Source organism: Schistocerca piceifrons, chromosome 4 (assembly GCF_021461385.2).
Source record: "Schistocerca piceifrons isolate TAMUIC-IGC-003096 chromosome 4, iqSchPice1.1, whole genome shotgun sequence".
NCBI classification, from domain to species: Eukaryota; Metazoa; Arthropoda; class Insecta; order Orthoptera; family Acrididae; genus Schistocerca; species Schistocerca piceifrons.
This window is the reverse complement of record NC_060141.1, coordinates 432999881-433016809: the sequence shown is the minus strand read 5'-3', so window position 1 is coordinate 433016809 and position 16929 is coordinate 432999881. Positions and strand designations below refer to the sequence as shown.

General features: G+C 38.9%; 2 protein-coding genes across 4 annotated transcripts in view; one reads left to right on the top strand and one right to left on the bottom strand.

Moving 5' to 3' along the window:
• LOC124795168 (probable malonyl-CoA-acyl carrier protein transacylase, mitochondrial) overlaps window positions 1–15658 on the bottom strand; it is a 41913-nt gene extending 26255 nt beyond the window's left edge. The window contains exons 1-3 of one of the 3 annotated variants that reach the window (XM_047259062.1): window positions 15642–15658; window positions 14730–15178; window positions 4618–4880 (exon numbers count right to left, since the gene is read on the bottom strand). In XM_047259062.1, coding sequence (XP_047115018.1) covers window positions 4618–4880; window positions 14730–15073 — 607 coding nt within the window. In that variant the 5' untranslated portion in view covers window positions 15074–15178; window positions 15642–15658. Of the gene's footprint in view, window positions 1–4617; window positions 4881–14729 lie in introns of all 3 variants that reach the window. The other 2 variants (XM_047259061.1, XM_047259060.1) reach the window with 2 other exon arrangements.
• Window positions 15659–15904: 246 nt separating this feature from the next.
• Window positions 15905–16929, top strand: part of LOC124794846 (ZZ-type zinc finger-containing protein 3) — a 69953-nt gene continuing 68928 nt past the window's right edge. The window contains exon 1 of the mRNA XM_047258510.1: window positions 15905–16232. Coding sequence (XP_047114466.1) covers window positions 16056–16232 — 177 coding nt within the window. The 5' untranslated portion in view covers window positions 15905–16055. The remainder of the gene's footprint in view (window positions 16233–16929) is intronic.

Here is a 16929-nt window from a genome sequence, read left to right as displayed (position 1 = left end):
CACCAGAAAGTTTGCACCAAACATTTAACTTCTCATTTGCATTAATCCTCCTGCGATTCCTTGTGTAGAGTGAAAATGGCTTGTCTGTTGTAACCAGACCCTTCCAGCGGATCGCGCTTAGTTAAAACTATAGCGCGATCCCCCTACCAACTTCCCCTCCAGCGGCTGGCGTGCCTCCTCGACGTCGTTACGTAGCTGCAGCGGCTAAGTCAACACAGCCATGGGTCTTCCAATGGTGTTCCTGTTTATTCCTGAGCAGCTGAGTAGATTGATGGTCTTACATGTCACAGATGTTATCACTTCCTTCCCCACTTGTATGCTGGGTCTTGCAATAAAGTTTCAATCTTCTGCCAGTAATCTTCCAATTTCAGTAGCCCTGTCACATTGCCTTTATCTGCTGCTAAGACCACTATATCCTTGTCATCACGTAGGGCCAGTAGATGTAAAATCATTTACTTAACCCGTTATTTTTGTATCTAAAATCACTCGGTAACCAGCATACTTTATCATTAGACCTACAGATGATAAATAAACCAGGAAACCAACAATACCAGATGTTAATAACGGACTCACATTTCACACATCTCAGCTCTTGTTGTTCTCAAAACTGTAACTGGCAACTGTTCATCAACAATCAGCCCTCTCTGTGGTTGAAAGCTGGTCAGTCTGTCCTTCAAAGTAAACAACAAGGCAGAATCTTCATTGGTTGGAGCATTAAACACAATTGTAGTGGATTGTTTAGTGAATTTTTATTCCATTTGTTGCAAGTTGTCACTGCTGATGGTGGTGGTAAGTGAATAATTTTCCATAAACAAATGAGATACATAATTTGCAAGATACATGCTTACTTCAACCACAGAGCACATGTATGCGTGTGCCGCAACTGTCACTTGGAACTGGCAACATTGCAATCCCTGTATATGCCTCAACCTGTCCAAACCACCAAAGTTTGTGAATTAGACTTGACATATACGACCATGCTCTGCAAACCACTGAGATGTGCATGGCATGGGGTACCTCCTATTGTACCGGTTATTATGACTTCTTCACATTCTATTTACATTTCTCACAACAAGAGACCAGTTTGTGGATACCATCACCATAGAATGTTTGAATTTGCTGATGGAGCCACAATCTCACCTCTGCTTGCACCACTCCATCACTAGCACAGTGAAGTCCTCAAAAGTGTTCTTTACGTTTTGGAAACAGATGAAAATTGGTTGGGATGAAGTTGGCACTGTAGGGAGGGTGATCGGTGACAGTGCATCCTAGGCATCGGATTGTTGAAGATGTCGCAGCACTTGTGTGTAGTGTGGCATTGTCATGCTGAAGGAGAAGGCACACCATGTGCAGACGAATTCTTTGAGTTCGAAACTCAATTACAGCAAGCTGTTTGTCACACACGGACATAGTTACGCTACACACTGCCATGTCACACATTAAAATATGGAGCCCTTCATGGCAAAGGGCTGTAAGTTTGTAGACATGACGAATAAAGATGTATAATTTTAACAATGTTTGTTTTATTTAAAAAGCTTTGAAAGTTTTCACATAGTGAATTCGGAGGCATTACTTTTCAGCATGCCCTCATATAACCTAGATTCATCACTTAAAGTTGGTTCCTAAAAATTTTCTAAGTATGTTTTCATGGTATGGTTTGCACATATCTTCAAGTGTTTTGTCAGTTCAATTTGTTCACCATCTACATGACTCTCTCCCATGAGTCAAACAAATCTATGAACATTTGTGCTGTCATTCTCTGTATATGTTCAATATCCTCTGGTATGAGTGATTTGTAAGCAATCACCTTTGAAGACTGATTGCATCTCCCTATCATTCTACGAACACACCGAAGTCTCCCACACATGACTGAGCTTAGGTGATCATTCTATCTCATACGCTCACAAAATATTACATAGTGTTATTTGTACAAGCTGACTAATTCTGACTGTGATCCATTGATATTATAGTCATAGGATAGTACTTTTTTTTGGCAAAGTCACAATTTTAGATTTCGGAACATTTAAAGCAAGATGCCAATATCTGCACCAGCTTATCAATATTAACAGTACATTTGTGCAGCTTTTTTCAGGCAGTACTTCATTATCAATAACTGACTCATCTGTCAAAAGTCTGAGGTTACTACTAATACTGTCTGCAAGGTCATTAACATAGAACATGAAAAACAAGGGTTCCAACACACTTCCCTGGGACAGACCAGAAATTACTTCGACATATGTCAATGACTTCCCACCCAAAATAATGTCCTGTGTCCTCCCTAGCAATAAATCTGCAACCCTGTCACAATTTTTACTTGATAAACCATAAAGTAGAACTTTTGATGATAAGAGTAGGTGGGTTACTGAGTAAAACATTTTTCGGAGATTGAGAAATACTATAGCTACCTGACTGCCTTGATCAATGGCTTTCAGGATGTCATGTACGAAAAGTGTGAGATGCATTTCACACCAATGTTGTCAGAGTCCATGCTGCTTGCAGTGAATCAGATCCTTATATTCGAGATACTGAATTATGTTTGAGCTCAGAATACGTTCTAAGTTCTATGACAAATGGGTGTCAAGCATATTGGATGGTAGTTTTGTGGGTCAATTCTGCTGCCTTTCTTGTACTCGTAAATGGATGTGACTTATGCTTTCTTCGAACTATTGGGCATGGTTTTTTGTTAGAGAGTTCTACAGCAGATTATAGTTAATAGAAGAGCTAACTAGAAGACAAATCTGGTGTAGAATCTGAAAGGGTTTCCATTAGGCCCTGTAGCTTTGTCCAATTTTAGCAATTTCTGGTGTTTCTCAACACCACCTACATTAACATCCATATCACTCATCTTTACAGCAGTGTGAGAATTAAACTGGGGGCAATGCCCATATATTTTCATTCTTAAAGGAATATTTTGAAAACTAAGGTCAGTGTTTCTACTTTTGCTTTGCTACACTCAGTTTCAGTCCCTGTCCCATCCATAGTGTCTGGGTACTAGATTTGGTACCACCAACTGACTTAGATATGACCAGAATGTCTTTGGATTTTGAGACAGATTGTCTGATAATATTCTGCTATGGCAGTTGTTAAAGGCTTCAGATATTGCCCTCTTGACACTCAAATGCATTTCATTTAGCATCTCCCTATCTATAACCCCATGCTTTGTTAACATCTATTACGCAGTAGTCTCTGTTTCATTGTAAGTTTGTAAACAGTGATAGTATACTATGAAGGGATCCATCTCATCATGATTTGTTCTACTAAGTACATATCTATGAAGCACATGGTCAACTATTCCTTTAAATATGAGCAACAGTTTTTCTACATCCTCTTCTGCAGAGCTACATGTTTTGAGTTCCTTACTGAGATACAACGCTACTACCTCTTTATCTGGTTTGCTCAAAATATAAACCCTTCTCATTTTAGTTGCCCCTTTTACTTACCTAATCATCGTTGCTACATCTGCCTCATGGTCACTGAAACTAGTTTCTATGAGGGCATCCTCACAGAGGTCAGGTTTACTTATTGCTACTACAAGGGGTAGCCAAATGAAAATGAGACAGACAGGAAAAAGTAACTAAACTGTATAAATTTTAAGTACATTTATCCCACTATGAGACAACACGTCGAAGCCTTCATGAAGGAAAATGTTTGCAGTTGCCGAAGGAACCATGATTGTACCCAGATGTGAACCTCTTTGATCAAAGCAAATTGACAGCCATGAAAGTCTTTCTTGAGGGCTTAAAAAATATGGAAATCACATGGTGAGAGATAGGGACTGCTTGCTCATGTGTTGCTGAAATTGTTTTGACTACACTGAAAAAGTTTCGCTGGGAAGCCCTTACACATTCTCCATACTGTTCCAATCTCTCCCCATGTGATTCTATATTTTTGGAGTCTAGCTTGATTTGGATGAAGAGGTGCACGCCTGGGTACAATCATGGTTCCATAGGCAACTGCAAACATTTTCCCATGAAAGCACTGACTGTACTGTCACACAATAGGCTAAATGTAATAACAGTTATGGTGATTACTTTTGAAGAAATACATAGTTTACTCAGTATTTTCCATCTGTCTCATTTTCATTTGACTGATTTGGATTCAATATATTTCCATGACGAATGGACTTCTGAACAATCCATTCTATGCAGTTCTCTGAAAACACATATAGTAATGTTTCATGGGATGTTTTGCCACACCCACCACTTACAAAACTAATTTTCCCAATTGATTGGTGGATGATGAAGACTCCTCCAATGAGAGTATGACTGGAAACTTACGTGTCGGTGAACTTTAGTTTTTTCTATAGTTTGTGGTTACATCTAGAGGCGAATCTTTGGTCCACAGAAGGATCTAATCAGTTTATGCCCCCCCCCCCCCCCCTTGATACTGTATCTTGTCCGGACATTAATTTCCATCTGGAGGAGAGGAAGTTGGAAGTCCAAACTCTCTTGACTATCTGACATGCCTGTTCTCCATGACAAACACAAACAATTGGAAGAAGAGTTACTGAAATTAGTGGAGGATATATATAAAACTCAGCAAGCGAGCTAGAGAGAGAGAGAGAGAGAGAGAGAGAGAGAGAGAGAGAGAGAGAGAGTTTACTCAACATTTTCTTACCCCTGTCAAAGCGCAGAGCTCCTGCAAAAGTGAGTGCTGTTATTTCTCCAAGGCTGAAACCAGCTGTTGCAACACAACTTTCAACAGCCTGTGGTCGTTCTTCATGTAGACGCTCAACAGCTGCAAGAGAACAAGTGAAAATAGCTGGCTGACAATGAATTGTACGATTTAGTTCTTCTTTGGGTCCTTCTAGGCAGAGCTTTAAAATGTCATAACCTAGAACTTCATTAGCTGCTTCAAAAACATCACGTGCAGATGGGAACCTGCAAGAATTATACACATTCTATCACATTCACCTATAATTTACACTTCATATGTTCATATTAACTTATACAGTAGTTGTAATTATTCATCCTGCTGTTAGATAAATAACTGTGCCATATGAATTGCATAACTTTTTTATATTAAATTCCACACAAAATAGAGTAAGTGCTAAAACTGTGAGAACAATAATACGAAATTCAGAGTGAGGTGGAAGCTAATGTGAAAAGAAAATCAGCATATGTGTAATAGGAGCACTGTAAAGACACAGACACAAAAAATGATGACATAATAACGTCAAACAACTGAGGATGGTCATTCAGGAATCAAAATGCATCACATAGTTCAAACAACCTGCTACCACAATTTTTTGTACCACTGGGGTCATACAGACACACGATATATTGGTAGTATTTTAATGAACTAATAGAAAAACATGCATTAAAATTGTTAAAAGTAACAGCCATCATTCTATTTTCATAAATATTACATTCAAGAAACAAACAGAAATTTAGATTGGGCGTGGGGGAGGTGGGGAGCATACCCATGAATAAATTCTATCCTGTTGTAAATATAGAACTGAACAGAACATCATTGGTTACAATTGATTCAGAGGGCAAAAGACACATATTTTGAAAATAATTGCTTTCAAAAACAAGAGATATAATTTTCCTACAATGCTTATGGGGTATTAGGAAGAGTGCGACAACAGCTGATGCAAGAAATCCTAACAATGGTAAAAAAATACATGGGAAATAATATTTTCATTGTTGCATGAGTTTTGGGTAACATCTTTCCAATGTAACGTTCATAATTCTATTTTCATAAAGGTCACATTCAGGCTACAAAATAAACCACAGTGGACAAGACTGAGTTCAATTAATTAATAACTTTGTGGTGTATCAGGCTGCAACATACAAGAAGATTTTAGTGTTAAATGACAAACTGTGGTTGCAAGGTTAGATTATGAACAACAGATCATAACGTTACCTGGAAACAAGAAATTCTTCCAGGATGAACTTTCACTCTGCAGCGGAGTGTGTGCTGATTTGAAACTGCCTGGTACATTAAAACAGTGTGCTACACTGAGAGCCGAATAGGGACTTTTTGTCTTTTTTGGACAAGTGTTCTACTGACTGAGCTACCCAAGCACGACTTACAGCTTGCCCTCACAGTTTTACTTCATCCAGTACCTTCAGCCTTACCTTCCACACTAATGAGGAGTTCTCTTTATTTTGCAGGACTAGCTCATCAGATTTTGAGTTGTTCTTGGATAGTCCAGTCAGTAGAGTACTTGCCCACAAAAGCAAACATTCCAGATTCGAGTCATGCTCTGGTATACAGTTTTAATCTATCAGGAGGTTTCACACGAAACTCTGGGTCTTATGAAAGTATTTGTCTGGAGATTCCCTTCTGTGAACATATCAGTGTAGAAAGCACATTCATGCTGAGGAGCTATCACTGGAATAAACATGTGTCACTCCTCACTCAACAATGACTGCAAGGGCAAGTGGACAGATGAAAATATCAAAGGCCAAAAACATTAGTAAAACTGTGTCATAGTTTCTCTTCAGAAGCAATCATAAAATATAGCAGATTAACATTTGTTAGTTTTCAGGCCTGTCCTGAAGCCAACTGTGTTATATCAGCTGTTTATTAGTGATTTCTTGGGTTGAGAATATTATCTATTCTACACTTATGTATATGTCCTAAAGCCAACTGCATTTCTCTACGTTATAGAAGCCATTTATTATTGCAGATTTTTTTTTCTTAGTTTCTCGCTACTGTAGTGACATGCTCCAGATATTATAGGGAGAGTGAGTGGGCATATGTGTTGTTCAATACAGACATCAACATCCACAACTTTGTCTTTGCCACTGGGTTTTGTGTTCAGGGGTACACTAGGTTGTAGGATACCATTTGACCCATGATGTGTTGTGTATCATCATCAAGCTGTGATGCGTCTCTTTTGGAGTGGAAGTGAAATATTGTTGTAGAGGGCATGGTGTATGAATACATGGCACGATCTAGTGGTTTAATCATGTGGTGACGATGTGTTTGGGAGGAATGTTATTGTGTCATTTAATGTGCTATAGTTGTCATGATGTTGAGTTAGAAATTACGTGATGGCACAATAGAATATGCTGTGCAGAATGTTGTCATATAAAACAGAATATGTCTGCTTGTGCCTGTATATGTGTGGATGGATATGTGTGTGTGTGCGAGCGTATACCCGTCCTTTTTCCCCCTAAGGTAAGTCTTTCCGCTCCCGGGATTGGAATGACTCCTTACCCTCTCCCTTAAAACCCACATCCTTTCGTCTTTCCCTCTCCTTCCCTCTTTCCTGATGAGGCAACAGTTTGTTGCGAAAGCTTGAATTTTGTGTGTATGTTTGTGTTTGTTTGTGTGTCTTTCGACCTGCCAGCGCTTTCGTTTGGTAAGTCACATCATCTATGTTTTTTGATAAATTTTTCCCACGTGGAATGTTTCCCTCTATTATATTAAAACAGAATATATGTTTGAAATGTAAACTGTACTCTTAGGTGCCTGTGTAACAACTGAGTAAGTGGATTAATGTGCCGGCCAGGGTGGCCGAGCGGTTCTAGGCGCTACAGTCTGGAACCGTGCAACCACTACAGTCGACGCAGGTTTGAATCCTACCTCGGGCATGGATGTGTGTGATGTCCTTAGGCTAGTTAGGTTTAAGTAGTTCTAAGTTCTAGGGGACTGATGACCTCAGAAGTTAAGTCCCATAGTGCTCAGAGCCATTTGAACCATCTGGATTAATGTTTTTAATTGAATCATGGAAGGAGGTGGGTAGATCAATGTTTATTAATATATCAAGCATGTTACACTATTATTAATAAACATTCATTCACCTACCTTAATTACAAAAAATTGATCCACTCTTTATTACAGTTTTATTGCAGTTGAAAAACTGGAAACAAAGGGAATAAATAATAGCTTCAAAATTGGTGTTGATTTCGATCTAAAAGATAAAATTATGTACAACAGTATATGGCTCAAGAACATTGTGATAAAACATTTTTTAATCCGGACGATGCCCAGTGCACCAGTGCGATAAACTCCCAAAACCAAGAACATTCCAGTGAAAAAGGAAATGATATCATTGAAGAAAATGCTGTCTTAATTACAGCGAGTGTAAATGTGCAGTGCCTCAGAACAAAACTTGATACATTATCACTGTTTGTTGACGAAGTGAGACCTGATGTATTATGTATAAGTGAACACTGGCTAGCCCAACTAGAAACAGAATACTACAGAAACATTGAATATTTAGATGCATGGTGTAGAGAAACTATCCATGGTGGTGTGGCTGTGTATGTAAATAGTAAACTCTGTGTCAATAAAACTGACTTAAGTAAATTTTGTGTAGATCTAGACCTGGAATTAGCTGCTTTGAGACTGTCAGATGCCAACTTAATTGTTGTTTCTGTGTTTCATTCCCCAGATGGAAATTTTGAAAATTTCCTCAACCAGTTGGAAAGCTGTCTGTGTCACCTAGTGCACTTACGGGCAAAAATTGCTTTATGTTGAGAAGGTAATGATAAAGAAAGAGCTTTCATGAAATTAGTAAGCAGCTATGGGCTATTCGTAGGAAACTCTCTACCAACAAGAGGAGCTATTTCTCTTGACACAATTGTGACAAACCTAAATAGTTGGAACTACAAAGTGTGGTGGACCCTATACTAGCAGATCACTATGCAGTAATCATGAAGTTATGGACAAACTCGGTAAGTACACAACAAATTCCCAGCTGGCATTCAAATTATGTATTCAGAAATAGAGTTATTCCAAAGAAAAGCTTAGATGATTACAAAACTACAGTGTCTTCTATAGATTGGCACCAAATAATTGATGAACTGCCACCAAAATCTGCATTCAATCACATGTTTCAGACCCTTAAAGTGAAATCTGATAAACATTTTCCATTTAAACCCAAGAGATATTCAAATGCTAAATCAAAATGCAGACGAAAAACTAACAAAGTAAAGAGGTCGTAAACTCCTAGACTAGCCAAAATCAAATGTATTGTCCAAATACTAAATGACAAGGTCAAAACTGCGAAAGATTTGATATTAAGGATAGACTGTACTCTAGTTATTTACAGACCAAAAGGATCTACAGAAAGGAAGTAGAAAAAGCAAAGAAGGAAAACAATGCCAGATTTATTGAAGAAGCTCACAATCCTTGTGAAGCAGCATGGGATCTGGTTAATGAGCACAGGAAAAAGCCCACCTCTTGCTCTAATTCTTGCAGTCCAGATGAGTTTAATGACTATTTTATAAAAATTGTGGAAAACACAGTACATGAAATTCCTGACTCTGGAATAGATCCTGCAGCTGCTGTGAAATTTGAGAATAAATGCAGCATGGTAATGTGGAAGAGAGTGTATCCAAAAGAAATAATAAAAATTGTACAAAGCTACAGATCTTCAGGGAGCCTTGATATTTACGTCATGTCCTGTACTATGTTAAAAGCTATACTCAGTGAAATTGCACAGCCATTAACAGTAGTAATAAATAAAAGCCTCCGTGCAGAGGAATTTCCAGACTTCCTGAAAGTAGCACGCACAGTGCCTGTTTACAAAAAAGGCAGTCCACAAGAAGAGTCGAGCTGCAGGCCCATATCTATAATAGCAGTACTAGCGAAGGTGATGGAGTCAATAATGAAAGAACAACTATTAAGTTACTTTGAAGGAAATAAGTCTCTTTTATGATGAACAACATGGCTTTCGGAAGGGTAAGTCAATAACAACAGCTGTACTTGATTTAGTTACAAACATAAGTCAGGGTTTTGAAGACAAAAGAGTCTATAGCACTAGTACTATGTGACCTTAGTATGGCATTTGACTGCATCCCACATAAGGCCCTGCTCAGAAAGCTAAAAATATATGGTATAAAGGGATCTGTCCTGCAAACTCTTGAATCCTACCTGAGAAACAGACGACAGATTTTCTCCGTGCAAGGAGCTGATTGAGGTGAGAAGCAGCTACAGCATGGTGTGCCACAGGGGTCGGTAATAGAGCCCCTGCTGTTCCTTATCTATGTAAATGACATAGGCTCCAATGGGCACACCTTGCAGTTTGCGGATGATACACCTTGATCTCAAAAGGAGAGAATGTTGTACAGGCAGTCTAACAAGCAGAAAATTAATTAAGAAAAAACTCAGAGGATGATATGCAGCCTCAGAAATACTGGAGCACTGGGTAACGCAGCAGATGTTAAAGTTCTGGGCTTTCTCACTGATACCAAATTAACCTGGCAACAGCACACCAAACATGAGTGTTCCAAACTTTCACGGGTCCTGTACCTCTTGAGGAAACTGAAAAGTATAGTACCAGAATAGTACCTGCTAACTGTGTACTATGCAATGTTCCACAGCCACATCAGTTATGGGCTGTTGTTTTGGGGCCACTCTGCAGGCTGCAAGAATGTGTTTTTACTGCAAAATAAAGCAATGAGGATCATTACTTCAAGCAAAAAAACAGACCACTGTAAACCAATTTTCACCAGGTTAGGAGTTCTGACTGTTTACAGCCAGTATATATTGAACTGCCTCTTCCACATAAAGAGAAACCATGATATCTACAGAAAGAGAAATGAAGTTCACAAATACAGCACTCGCAACAAAGACAGTATCGACATGCCAAGATGTCGATTAGCAAAGACACAAAACAGATTCCCAATGGTGGCCCTAAAATTGTTTAGTGCTCTACCTGATGGCATTCAGTCTTTACCATGGAAGCAGTTTAAAACTACTATTTTGTGTAAACTAAAAGAGCAACCCTTCTACAATATTGAAGAATTCTTCTCTAGTAATAGCACAGTGTTTACTTGAGCTGCAGCTCAATTCCATGACTCCAACAGCAACCATTATAATTAATTTCATTATATACTTGTATCTATTTTATTCCTGAAGAGGGGCAGCAGCCTTTTCAGTAGTTGCAGGGGCAACAGTCTGGATGATTGACTGATCTGGCCTTGTAACATTAACCAAAACGGCCTTGCTGTCCTGGTACTGTGAATGGCTGAAAGCAAGGGGAAACTACGGCCGTAATTTTTCCCGAGGGCATGCAGCTTTACTGTATGGATAAATGATGATGGGGTCCTCGTGGGTAAAATATTCCGGAGGTAAAATAGTCCCCCATTTGGATCTCCGGGCGGGGACTACTCAGGAGGACGTTGTTATCAGGAGAAAGGAAACTGGCGTTCTACGGATCGGTGCGTGGAATGTCAGATCCCTTAATCGGGCAGGTAGGTTAGAAAATTTAAAAAGGGAAATGGATAGGTTAAAGTTAGATATAGTGGGAATTAGTGAAGTTTGGTGGCAGGAGGAACAAGATTTTTGGTCAGGCGAATACAGGATCATAAATACAAAATCAAATAGGGGTAATGCAGGAGTAGGTTTAATAATGAATAAAAAAATAGGAGTGCGGGTTAGCTACTACAAACAGCATAGTGAACGCATTATTGTGGCCAAGATAGACACGAAGCTCACGCCTACAACAGTAGTACAAGTTTATATGCCAACTAGCTCTGCAGATGATGAAGAAATTGATGAAATGTATGATGAGATAAAGGAAATTATTCAGGTAGTGAAGGGAGATGAAAATTTAATAGTCATGGGTGATTGAAGTATAGATTTAAGTGTCAGGAAGTCATTTCTGAAAGTATTTGTATGGAGTGTAGCCATGTATGGAAGAGAAACATGGACGATAAATAGTTTGGACAAGAAGAGAATAGAAGCTTTCGAAATGTGGTGCTACAGAAGAATGCTGAAGATTAGATGGGTAGATCACATAACTAATGAGGAAGTATTGAATAGGATTGGGGAGAAGTTTGTGGCACAACTTGACAAGAAGAAAGGATCGGTTGGTAGGACATGTTATGAGGCATCAAGGGATCACCAATTTGGTAATGGAGGGCAGCGTGGAGGGTAAAAATCGTAGAGGGAGACCAAGAGATGAATACACTAAACAGATTCAGAAGGATGTAGGCTGCAGTACGTATTGGGAGATGAAGAAGCTTGCACAGGATAGAGTAGCATGTAGAGCTGCATCAAACCAGTCTCAGGACTGAAGACCACAACAACAACAACATCTATTTTATTGTTGTGATATTATTGTAATCTAATTTATAACTTAAATATGTCTTGTGGTATTAAATTACTATCTTAGTAGAGCTGTATTCATGTATTTTGATAATGTTGTATCTTGACACAGTCTGTCCAGCTGTGGCTGGTGAATGACATAGAATTGGTAATAAAGGTAATGTTTTCTTACGGGTTCTGCTGTTTTGTCCTAGGTGACTCAACATTCGTATGTTTACTTCCCATAATTCACCACACATTCAGTTACCAACTGCAACACACAACAGAGAAGCTGCCAACATCATAAGTGCACTTTTACTCTAGGTTTGAACTATATAAGTGAACTGTTGGTTGGGATATCGGCTTCTGCAGTTGTGGGTGGGGTTTATTGGTATCTTGGTCTAGAGTTGAGCTATATAAGTGAACTGGCAATTAGCATACCAGATTTTGTAGTTGTGGGGGAGGGGGTTGGTGGTGATAGGGGTGGTTATGGTATCCTGGTCTAGGGTTGAGGTGAATAGGTGAACTGGAGACTGGGATACCGGCTTTTGCAGTTGTGGGGCGATTTATTGGTACCAGGTGAATTGGAGATTGGGAAACCGCCTTTTGTAGTTGTGAGGGTATATTGGTTTATAGTTGAGCTATATAAAACTGGATAATGGGGTATTGGTTTTTGTAGTTTGGGTGAGGTGGTGTGGGGTGGAGGTGGGGGTGGGGGTGGGAGGTGTTAGTGGTAACCTGGTCTAGTGTACAGCTAGAGATTTGGATACTGTGATCTTGTGCTGTGTCTTGTGTGGTTTTGTGGAATGTTATTCTTTGGAAGTTTTGAGTGTTCTGTTACTTTCACAGCTGCGCCTTAAAAAAGGTTGTTTTTATTCTTCAGGTTTAGTTTGTCCCCGCCCAAAACCTCCTTTTTCCACGCAGTTGTACTACTAATTTCAGTGGGTTCAATCAATATATGGCTGACACGGTATTCGTATTTTTATGGGTGTTATCATCAATGTTTTGGTTGCCATGTTAGATATGCTCAAAATAGAAGTTTTCGGAATAGTGATGATATCATCAACCAAAGCAGACAGGTGGTATCCCAGTTTCTAGTACCCCGTGTTTAGTTATTTGAAGGATGTACCACAATTACCTTGGAAATTTTGGTAGTTATGCAGAGAGAACGCTTCTACTTGGATAACTGTTTTTCACTCACTATCAGCTGCGATCTCAGTAGTAGCTTCCTCACTGGAGATGCAGATTATTTGTAACTAGTTTTGTGATTTGCATTTGTGCTGGTACTGGTGTTGCACTTTTGGGGCAACTGCAGCAAAAAGGTAAGCAATTTGCCTCATCACAAAAGAGCTTCTGAATCATCTTCAACTACTGACCGTTTGTCTTTTTTACAATAATTATTGCAAATTCATGCTCGAATAAGTAACAAATTCAATATAGAATGTGGTCTAATCATAGGTTTATGGACTCTATGGACTCCCTTGATAATGAGTCCCTTCAAAACAATCATGCATGTAGCTTAAATTTCTACCTCACTGGATCCTAGTTTCTTGTCTACTGTGACAAGCATCCCACCTCCATTCTCCATTGGCCTATCCTTTCAATAAACACTTAGATTAATCCCAAATATTATGTCTATTTCGAGTTTTAACCATTTTTATGTAGGCCTATTTAGTGTTATTTGAACACCACTGCTTTTCGGGACTGCTTCAAACTCTGAGACTTTGTGTGAATGCTTCCGCAGCTGACCACTAAGATTTTGGTCACTTCATCTCTGGGGGACATTTCTTTGGATGTTCCACTACACTTTGGGGTATCTTATGGCTATCATCATCTGGTCTGAATGGAGAGTCACCTCTAGTAAAAAAAACAACCTTTGCATGCATTCCGCATATAGCAATCTCAATGGTGGCCTCCAATGTGTGGTGCACTTGCTGGGAACTCCCCTGAACTTTTAATTAAATATGTATGAGTAATGGTGGAACATGACCTAGTAAAACCCACCTAGACGGTGGGTAATTAGATCTTAATCTACACAGAGAATTATTTGAAAGCATAATATATCTGCAAAAGAGAACATATACAACATTCCTGTTAGTTATTTTCGAGGTCTAGTCACATGCTTTGAAATTCTGCTAAGTGGCCTGATGAAGGAGATCAAAAGCATTCATATAAAAAGTTGTATCTCTCCACTTTAGCGCACACAAGAATGTTAGTATGATGATTAGAAGGCATTAAAAGGTAATTACCTTCAGAGTGCAATCCTCTCTTCCATACATGCCATTTTCTCCATCACAGTTTTTACGTAAAGGCTACAAAAACAAGTGAATGAAATTTAGTGTGCTGGAGAAGGGGAAGAGAGTTTATACAGGTATGGGATAAAAACATTCCCTCTTTGTTCTATTAACTCCACATACAGACTGTATATAAAATGAATATGTACACTCAAGTAGTGAAGTATTTAATAGAGTGGCATGACTGAATTGACTGGGTGTTCTACCAGTTCTTGGTAGAATAACAGTGTACAGTATGACACCAGTGTTTTGAATTTTTCATTCATGTGAGTGGTATAAGCTATGATGAGAAATTAACTGTTGATATTTAATAACATTAGCTCAAAAAGAAAGCTCAGAAAGTAGGCAGCAAGACTGGTTTTCTTGGCTGCCTGAGAAAACAATATATTGTAATTAAAATTTAAATACACAGATACCATACTGAGCTGCAACAAATTTTCACACCTGAGTAGTTCTTGGCCCATGCCGACATACTGTGTACCCTGTCCTGGAAACAGAATGATGGATGTCTCGCGAGGGTCAATTGCTGGATCACGCTTAAGGGCCTGGTGACGTTCACGACCAACAAATGCCCCTTTTGGATATGGAGATGTCAGCCAGTTCTCATCTTGATCTGTTGCTGAACTGTTCCCAAGCGCTGCTTCTTCCAGCTGCCTTGTAATGTTTTCTACATCCTCTTCTTTCTCCCCAGTTTTCGATTTACAGCCACGTATGTTAGCGGCTAAAGGACCAAAGCGAACTTCAGCGCAGTGTCTTAACAATGGGGCAAATCTAGCCTGTACATACATTGTTAGAGTGATGACTTCTGTTGGCACCAGTTCCTCTCTGTTTACAACAGTACTCGAAAACCAACTTTTCACCGATATGTGTCTTAAATGCGGGTTCCGACACGGCTGAAACGACAGTCATTTGGCAAAATTTCAATGATTCTAAATGACGGACTTAACAGCTGAACATAACTAATGAAGTAGAGTATAAAAAAAGGTGGTAGTTGTACGGTACGGTGCAGTAATGCTGGAAAGAAAATAAATAAAAATGGAGTGCGATCAACTATAAACGATGGCTAATCGGAAGTCAAATCCCTGGCAAAGAGCAGAAATTTTTGTTAAAGCTACTGCGAGAGTAAGAACACACGCGTCCCCACACACCTACATTAAATACATATACTCCCGTATCAATTCGTACATAAACTGCAAGTCAGATTTGCTATAAATGGAATTCGTTAACAATAAAAGGAACTCTGCATTCTCATCCCCAAAAAAATATGTTTCTCAATTCTTTTACCGCGCTCCTTTTCCACTGTTTCAGATGTAATCGTTCAACTCATGTGCGTAAACATTAATGTTTATTTAGTACCAACTATCAAGGATGTTCAGTGCTGCCTGTCGACGGAGAAATATGCAATTCCTTCCCTGCAAAGTGGAAAACTACTGTGTTATTTTTAATGCCAACGTTCATACTACCGCTTCTTCTGAAACTGAATAAATAAATAAATATTTTAACTTCGCAGCTCCTTGGGTTGAAAACATTGTGTATTTAACATCGAAATGTAAAGCTGGAAGTGTGACACATTTTTGTGACGGGCTTCCAATCGTAAACTTTTCAGTTTCGTAAAGTAGTAGTCAGGTGTAAACAAAAGAACAGTGATGTGTATGGATGATGCAGCCGGTAGATAGAGAAATTTTGAATTGTTTACTACTACAAATAATAGTGATTTAGGACAGACACATTATTTTGAGGTTCTTATGGAGTTAATACTGACATAAAAGGATGGCGCAGTGCAAAACATACGACAATACTAATAATGAACTGACAGAAGACGGAGATGAAGAAATAGGAGAATTCTATTTTGAGTCTGATGCTGTTGCTCTTAAAGGGAATCAAGATTATATGAACCTTCTCAGGTCCTTGGCAATACTAGAAGCCCAGCGAACGAAGTTAATTAAGGTATGAATTCTCATTAATGATCCAGGGATCATGCAGCAGTGTGTTTCATGTTGTTCAAAATATTTTGAAATCTGACAGTGTTATTGAGATTCATAAATCTTAGCACCGCAGACGTGCGTAAAGTTTCATAACTGTGAACCTGAAATAGAACTTCAGAAACTGGCTGTCCACTCCTATCAGAGAAACCGCTGGATCCGTTGAACCAGAAAGATATTACGATAGAGAGGTATGTGATTTTTCGATGTTGCCTGGTAAAACTGTGCATTTCAGCAAGAACAGTGCATGTTAATTTGTCAGGAATGTGTTAGTGCTACGAATCAGGACGCCAATATTAGGATGCTTACTAAAATATGCAGACAGCGTAAAACAATTGCTAATTTTTTGTTGCACAACGTCATTTTTGTTTACGTGCACCAAGCCTTTTCCATATTTTAACAGTGCTGTCATTCAGTTAGTACAGTACTTCAGGAAAAACAGGAGTAGCTTTGACATTCTTATTTATTGTTTTGGTTGTTTATTTCGAAACCTCCATTGTTGGTTTACTGGCTGTACGTTTTGAGGTGTTGAATCTTGCAATGTCGAATTAACTTCACGCCTGTAATATGTATATATCCAACTTTCCATGTTTCCAGCAGCTCCTGTTTAGACTGTTAGTAATTTTATTGCTAAATTTGAGTAATAATATTCCAAAATAGCA